The 8,546-nt window shown below is 39.5% G+C and overlaps 1 protein-coding gene across 1 annotated transcript; it reads right to left on the bottom strand.

Annotated features, from left to right (window-relative positions):
• Positions 1-3,510: 3,510 nt before the first annotated feature.
• On the bottom strand, positions 3,511-7,993 carry LOC100134947 (SoxE). The gene is made up of 2 exons (XM_041617809.1): positions 7,108-7,993; positions 3,511-4,627 (listed from the first exon to the last, which is right to left on the bottom strand). The coding sequence occupies exons 1-2, from the start codon at positions 7,512-7,514 to the stop codon at positions 3,535-3,537; spliced, it is 1,500 nt and encodes a 499-aa protein (XP_041473743.1). The 5' UTR covers positions 7,515-7,993; the 3' UTR covers positions 3,511-3,534.
• Positions 7,994-8,546: the final 553 nt, after the last annotated feature.

Genomic DNA, 8,546 nt, shown 5'->3' with positions numbered 1-8,546 from the left:
AGTTTCCCCTCAAAAGAAGTTTGTTTGTAGTGGGTAGTATATCTTAAAAAGAAAGTAGGAACTGTTTGCATATTGATGTCCAAAGAATATCTATTTGTATTTTGTATACCCAGTATATATTGTCATATTTTATCATATTCATCATTCATTTTTTCTGTTATTTTCATTGTTATTAGAATTTATCTTCAGTCTCCTTGTTATTATCATCATCATATCAAAGTCATTGTCATCATCACTATCATTGGCACCACCACCAGCATCATCACCATATCCGTCACTATCACCACCATCATCTCATCTTAAAGTCATCATCTTATTACCATCATCGTCACCATCATAATAATCATCATCCTCATTAGCATCCATCATCACCACCATCATCATTATTAGCATCGTAATCACCATCTTATTTTCATCAATGAAAGTATACTTTGCTTCTTTGCATCTTTCTCTCTCGCTCACTCCCTTTCCCCTCTTTCTTCCTCTCATTTCCGTCTCTTGACCTACCCACAAAAAGACACTCTTTTCATTATTAGTCTCATCTTCCACTCCTCCCTTTTTCTCTTTCTTCATCTATTGCCACACCCATCTGTTATCACCCCTCTTATATTAACTTAACTGATCTTGTCACTCCCTTCCCATTCTTCTACTTACTAGAACATGGGAAACACATCAATTCATATTTATAATTTTCAATATTTTATTTTCAAAGGTACAAAACAGCAACAAATACTCCAGCAAAATACATCTGTACATAAAAATCATACAAAGCTATACTCTATTTTGAACAGAAGGTTGTGATTTTTTTTTTTGCAAAATCCTGAAGACTTTGATATATCAAAATGATAAAAAGACAGTTTAGAGATTGTCATTTGTTTGCACTTTTGTCACCAACAGATGATATCATTTTTGAAAATATAATATCATAATGAATACAATAACAGAGAATACATCCTGTACCCACCCACTGAATTATTTTGTGAATACAATTTAAAGAGATGCCCCTAAAAATCATTCATATAGCTTTTAATACCCCCTAAATAACATCTTAGTACTTTTCTATTTACACATGAAGACATAAAAGGCACTTAAATATTTTTATATAAAATAAACCAACTTTATCATATGTACATCATCTATTCAAATGAACTATAAAAAATGTGTTATTAAATTACTATGAAAAGGCATTTATTAGCAATTCAACACCAACCCCTTATATCATCAATTGTGGGTCTGTATACAAATTTATCAAACTGTAGCTTTATACAGAAAGACAGATATAATATTAACTTACTTCTATTACGAGTGAATAATCTTAAAATTCTACTTAAAAGAGAAATACTTAAATACTCAAGGCACATAGTATAATTGAGTACTACTTTTCAAGATAGAAAATGCAAAATGGACAATTACATTATGATCTTACCAAGGCATTATGTGATGACAGATAATTGGAATGGCACGAGGAATGTTACTTTAAAATATTTATGTAATAAATAACAAACTGTACAAAATATCTAACAGCTGTACAAAAAAACATTTTATTACTCTGGAAGAAATAGATGAGAAAATATTCATCCATCAAAATGGTATAATTTTCAGAAGGAATTAAGGTGATCATTGTGTATTAGTTTTCTTGTAGTTTTAGGGATGCTGGTGTCTAACTTTTGTGTAAAATAGTAACAGATTACTATTAGGATAATACTTCAAAGAAAAGTTCTGGAATATGTACCAAGGCTGTTTGAAAGATCAGGGGGGCGTTTCATGAAAGGACTTGTCAGACATTTTATCTGACAAGTACCAGTTTATCCGACAGTTACCATAGGAACAGTGCCTCTCAGCCAATCAGAATCAAGGAAAGATGTCAGATCTGACAACTTGTCGGATGAAAATATTGATGAAACGCTCCCCAGAATGTATAGTTCTTGTGCAGCAGAACAATAAGCACGTTGACAGTTTGTGAGAAGTTATCAAAGCAGTAGTTTCAGTTATATATCCATACATATACTCCTAGCCATTGCATCATTTGACTTCACTATTGTCTGTGCCTTCTAACAAAATTGAATATAACCACTTTACTGTGATAAAAAAGGGGGCAAGAGGGGGACAAGAATTACAAAATAGAATTAAAAGCCCAATTCAATCAACATAATTCTGCTAACTGTCATTGCTTCCTGATTTGTAACAATATTTAGGGTGAACCATATATTTCGAGGTTGAGGAAATATTGTTGTGTGGTCCCTCACTAGACAAATTACAGGAAAGGGAACAACTAAACTAAACCTTGTGAACTTTGACCTCCTGTTGGGTTAATGTGTCCCAGCTGCCTTGGGGAGAGACTCCTAGCCTTTAACAAATGCTTTAATAATATTAAATTATTCTTTTCAAATATTTCTGAATGTATTTCATACAAAAAATACAATTACTGCTGTCCAGATCTCTACTTCTTTTTATATCTAATAGCCGATAATGAAAGAAATGAAGTAATACACCGATATGACCAAAGTTGCTTATTGTATTTTTACAAACAAACTTCTTTTGAGGGGAAAATAATAAAATAGGATGAGATGTTAGGAACCAATACAATGAAACATGATCAATCTGGGAGTTTTCAGTTAAAGTATTACTTTCCTTTAAGCAGACAATACTACTTGTTTTGAGAATATCTGTTCAATTCATTATAATATAATTTGATATATTCATTTGTTATTTTAGTATTTATAAAGGCATACAGTGGCTGAAGTGGAAGTTCTTTGGTGCATGAATCAAGGCACAAGTTTTGAAAAAATACTTCATGCAGAAATTTGCCATCATCGTGATGAAGACAACTTTGGTCATAAAATTTTAATTGGTTGAAGAATTTGGTCCATTTGACATTTCAGAGGGAAGATACAGAACTACAGTATATCTTCACATAGACATGTACAGACATGGAATGATTGATAGAGAAGCTTTTTTGATGTAATGAAAACTACTTGAAAAGAAGTTGTTATGGCTAAGAATAACACTTTATGTAACTAATATGGAAGTACGATAAAAACCGTTTTAATGTGTGGTCCTGTAGATAATCTGTATACTAAAAGCATAAAAATGAAATATTGTAACAAGGCATTTACGTCTAAAAAAATGCAACAAATTTAATGGAGAGCACAGAAGATGGGCGTAGACAACCCATTTGCATGAGTGGCTGGTGAACTGTCTGTTTACACTTGGAAACGCAAATTGATATTGGGGTGATTTGTAGGGTTTTAATGGGTTTGCCTCCGAAAGTTTAAAGTTTCCAGTCATTGGAAATGTCAATCTTAGAGTGACTGCTGGTCTTTGCAAAGCCACTTCCTCACTGAATAAGTAGGTCATCAACCCTGCCTGGGCTGAAACACTAGAGATAAATCACACATATCACTTAAAATTGAGCCCTGTAAACATGTTATGTTTGTTCAGTACTCTTCAAACAAAATGGGGGTATAGTGTCAAGAGATGTGGTTGTACTTTTTCAATGTTTGTGCTGACTATCCACAGAGTTCTAAAGTTTGTTCAAGATCTGACTGTACCTGCGAAAGAGTCCCACGGTCTGGATTCGGGAATCATGGTGGTGGCAGGTTCGGTGAGGTCTACGTAAGCTGGTGAGCGCTGAGGGGAGGTGTGAGGGTATTGGTATGCAGGAGGCATGTTTTGGACCGGTGTAGCCCCTGCATTAGCATTGTAGAAGTCCATTTGCGCTTGCTGCTGAGGAGAGTGTTGCTGGGCTGGGTACTCGCATTGAGATTGTCTGAAGTCGTATGGTTGCTGCTGTGGTGGTTGCTGTTCTTGGGCTTGCTGCATGGCAGCAAAGTGGAACGCTTGCATCTGATGGAGTTGCTGAGAGGAGGGGTATTGGGGAGGAGGTGACATCATATCATGCTCCAACTTAGAGTTCACATTGTCCAAGACGGTGGCTTGCAGAGGGCTGGTGTTGCCTCCGCTTGGGTGATGCCTGCCTCCCATCCATTGCCTGCCGTTGCTACTTTGGGTGTTGACATTGCTCATGGGGTAGGAGCTGTGGGTTGTGAACGGCGGCATGGCACAGGTCTGCCTAACCATACCCTGCTGGCATGGCATCGGTTGCGATGCAGTCACACTAGCAATGGTCTGAACGATGTACTGGTCCAGCTCCTCCGACGAGAACTCCTCCATCCCCATGATGTCACCACCAAAGTCGCGGACGTCAACACCAGCGAAGTCGACAGGCATCTCTGTCTTGACTTTCAAAGAGTACTTCTGCCTTTTGTTGGGGCGTGTGCAGTCCAGGTCGTTCTTGGGTGTGGTTGGTGGTGTAGGTGGTCCTTGTCCACCTGCCCCTCCCATCATCATCCCTAGCTTCTCTGTTCTCTCCTTCATGTTGGCTTCAGTGATCTCTTCCCCGACCATAGCGCTGAGAAGCGCCTTGGTGGAGACATGGTTGGATGAATCCGGAGAGGGAACCAAGGTGGAGCGGTTGTTTGGAGGACAGGGCTTCTTGGTGTTGCTGTTGTCGTTCTTGTTGCGACGCCTTGGTTGGTACTTGTAGTCGGGGTAATCTTTCTTGTGTTGTTGACGGAGACGCTCGGCCTCTTCGATGAAGGGCTGCTTCTCCTTGTCTGACAGCAACCTGGGAGAAATTGAATACAGAAATAAATGAATGGTTAATATTATTATCATAATGAGTTTGAATCTATGTGAAAGCAAATTATTGTAATGAGTTATTACGAAAAAAAAATGAGAGATTAGATAGCGGAGACTGTCCCTGTCTCAATACTTCACAACCTTTCTTTATAAGCAATTTTACTCTAAAATTGCCATAATTGTGAGAAGGGTGGTTGGTGTTACATGGTTCATGTTAATGGATTAAGCGTTTCTTAGAGAGGACAGTAAAAAGACCAGTTAGATAGAAGCAGATTGGGCATTAAAGAAAAGTGCCCACGCAGATCAGAACGAAACAAAAATATGAGAACACGGCCGACAGTCGGCAAATAGAATGAAGAATGATGAGACTTCTTGAAACTTTTGTTAGCAGCTTATCTCGCCCTGATGGAAGCAGGGGCGGCAGGTTAGAAGTCGCGAAGGTCAGAGTTTTATTGTGTCACCCTCAATTGATGGGGCAGGGAAACAATGCAAGACAATCGACATGGCACAATGAGGATTATACGGCTTTTGAACCTCTATAAAACCCTCAAGAATATAACTGTAAACCGTTGCCAATTCACAGAACTAAATGCAGAATGGGACTGCCCTCTTGTAACCCTTCAGCGTTTCTAATCATGTTCCCCAAGCACTCAGCAGTTCAATCACTATTTGCTTTATTCTCTCTCTTCAAAACGCATAGCCCATAATGCAAGCTATGCCTTCGAAAAAAAGAAGTGATGGCTATTTATAAAATTTAACAATGAATCTGATACTGCTAAACAATTCTGAGCGGTATCGCCATGGTATTCAGACTTTAATACAAAATGATGTTAACAACGAAATCTGCAAATTGCTTTGAACATAGGAATTGGTGTATTGGACGTCAAAAGAAAACATAATTGAGAGAAACTTAGTAAACGCAGTCTAAAAAATATTAAGGGCATAATGTGGTGCAGCAGATTTTTACTAGTCATTTATTTAGGTAAGGTCGCATGTCAAAGTCCCCCTCCCCCTTCTGATCTGCAAGCACTCATTCCATTACAGGCTTTACCACCAAACCACACAACCCAACCATACACATGTTCAGCGGGGAGCTGTAGAAGTTATATCTGGTTTTCTATTCTTACAACTTTCTCTTTGGAGATTGGACCACAAAATATGGGAATATAATTTCCAAAAATTCCGGAGGTCATCGGGGTCTCTGATTCACTCATCAAATCTCCCTGAGGACCAGAACGGCCAGAGCCATTAGGATTTTGATTCAAAATGCAGTGTGAAACTGCCAACTTCATGATTAAAAATATTTACAGCCCGCGAACCCCCCCCCCCTTCTCTTAAGTGCTCGAAGTTCAAGTTTCGAAGTACATATTGAAGTCAATATTACACAAAATACATCAGGAAACATTTGTGTTTGCTTCATTGCTTTTAAAATATTGGCTTTCTTCTAAGGATACGACTGCATTTATTTCCACTTCTGTACTATAGCACAAACTACAGATTTTCTTGAGTTTGTTTTGGGTTTTTTTCTCTTTCTTTTCAACCTATAAATCACTTTTTACTTACAAACTATCTTATGCATAATGAAAATCATAACCATAGAATTTTATGAAATAGGAATATCAATTTATAGGTATCTCATCCTGGTCATGCATATGTAATTTTTCCCACCGGAAGCATTCACGATATCTACCAAAGCGTTATAAGCCCCCTGCGACTGCTTAGCCGAGTGCATACGCCCACGCATATTATGATGGGTTTATTTATCTCCTGGAAACTTTTGGTGACTCAAACCAGGCCAGGGGATCTGAATTAATACCTTCATGCTCAAACTGTGCAGCTCCAATTAATAATCAGAAAAACTGCACGCGTTTTATCGCATATTTCTGGTCATTACTCATCAACATTTGATAATTCACAAGTATTTTCATGGTCACCCACCTGACCCCAAGAATCGGGAATGACTTCCTTTTTTCCGCAATATTCGAAAGATAATGACACGCTTCTCCAAGTTCTTGAAAATGCACATGGTCATGATAAATGTTATCACAGCAGAACAAAAGAATGTCTCGTTCAGACGGAGGTGGAGTGTAGGGATGATAGGGCCCCATGCTAATTCCAAATTCACCAACCCAGTTTATTAACCATGACAAAAAAAAGAGTGAAGCATATGCTATTTGCGTTGAGGGAGAGCAGCTTTGTTTAAGGCAAGGTGAAAAGCTACACTGCTACATGCCTACATTTATATGATTTATATTCATTAACATCAATAAAATTTAAAAACATTGTAAGTGCATAAAAAATCCGACCATAATACTGAACAACAAAGAATCATTGTAATTATTGACAAATATTGAACAATTAAAGCTTTGCTATTACTTCAATAAGAGTTCAGAAGATAGAAACGATTGGCGAAGCTAAGTCAGTGGTAAACATAGTAAAGAAATAAGTGCATGGTCATGATCTCACCTCCAAAGTTTCCCCAGGGTCTTGCTGAGTTCTGCGTTGTGGAGCTGAGGATACTGATTGCCAAGCTTCTTCCTGGCGGCCTGAGCCCAGACCATGAAGGCGTTCATCGGCCTCTTGATGTGTGGCTTCCTCTTCCCGTTCGGTCCCGTCCTCGTCGGGATGGCAACCACGGACCAGTCGTATCCATTCAGCACCCTCGACACCGCATCCTTGATCGATGGCGAGAACTGTGTGGCCGCTCCTTCGTGCCCGACCACGAGGGCTGACGGGTCCACACGACCTGGAAGAATGGCAAGGTCCTCCCGGGAGCATTCGCTGGAGGAATCATCCGAGTCGCTGCCTGGAGTCCTGGGACTGCTTCCTTCCGATAGAGAGTGATGAAGCTCTAAACTTTCAGGGCTGCTCATCTTGAGAAATCGTGATTATGTTCTTTGAAAAAAGTCTACCTTGCAGATAAATAAATGTATGTTCAGGATAAAAATGAACGAAAGCTCAATCCAGAATCCTCAATCCACGTCGCAATAAGGAATCAAATATCAACAGAGAGATGGTGACCATCTACTTTGAAGATGTGAAGAACAAGCGTTGATGCAGGAATATCAATCCAAGAGAGAGGGAAGAAGTGTGCGTGCATGGGACGCAAGGGGTAAACTCAGAAATGAAGTTAAGAAGAAAGTGCGCCCAACTTTATTTCGATAATCTACTCCGGACCAGTTACTTCATGCGAATCCCCTTTATTTGACTCTTGAGTCGTCTGACTTTTTGTTATCCGGTCTCTCTTGACTGACTGGGGTAAAGACACGTCGAGAGGAGGGAAGCTGGAGGGTGTTTATTGACACAATTAGGAAAACGAAGAAAGCTAGAGGAGTAGCATGCGTCCCCACCTCCATGTCTCACCGCTCTTCACCGGGCATCAATCACCCCCATGCCCCCAACGCCCATTGGCTAAGCCGCGGTGCATTATTCATGAGCAAGCCGAGCGAGCGCGACGACTGGTCGAGAGGAGGAGCGACATTATTCATGAGTGGAACTGAGGCTTTTGATTGGTGGGCGTGAACGATGATCTCATCGATTAGTCACGCCTCGTTGTGAATGGGTGACCGTGGATTGGACGAAGGTTTGTTTCACCTTGGTGAGTTCAACTCACGCACAGGTCATTAGAGGGGCAGTAATTGACTATCCGATTACCGTGATTCAGATCGTACACTTGATTACGTTTTGCGCCGTAGTATAGCCTGTATATTTCATGATAAAAGATTGGGGTGTATAATGGTGTTTAGTTGTATTGAACATTGATCGATATGTTTGCTCTTTGGGGTTTGTTTTGATGGGATGGGGTTGGGGATGCGTAGAAACATGGGCCTATTACAAAGAAGAAGTGGATTCGAGTTTGTAATTAATACACAGAGGGGCAGAGAGAAAGAGAAAGAAAAGGATGT

Source organism: Lytechinus variegatus, chromosome 10 (assembly GCF_018143015.1).
Source record: "Lytechinus variegatus isolate NC3 chromosome 10, Lvar_3.0, whole genome shotgun sequence".
In the NCBI taxonomy this organism is placed as follows: domain Eukaryota; kingdom Metazoa; phylum Echinodermata; class Echinoidea; order Temnopleuroida; family Toxopneustidae; genus Lytechinus; species Lytechinus variegatus.
Note: the sequence above shows the minus strand (reverse complement) of the source record. Positions and strands in the feature narration are given on the sequence as shown.

What these genes read in the sequence shown, in the direction of transcription:
- LOC100134947 (XM_041617809.1), bottom strand. Translation starts at nt 7,514, where the DNA reads ATGAGCAGCCCTGAAAGTTTAGAGCTTCATCACTCTCTATCGGAAGGA. An exon ending in ACCCTGGGGAAACTTTGGAG is followed by an intron (nt 4,628 to 7,107) that starts GTGAGATCATGA and finishes AATTTCTCCCAG; the next exon opens with GTTGCTGTCAGACAAGGAGA.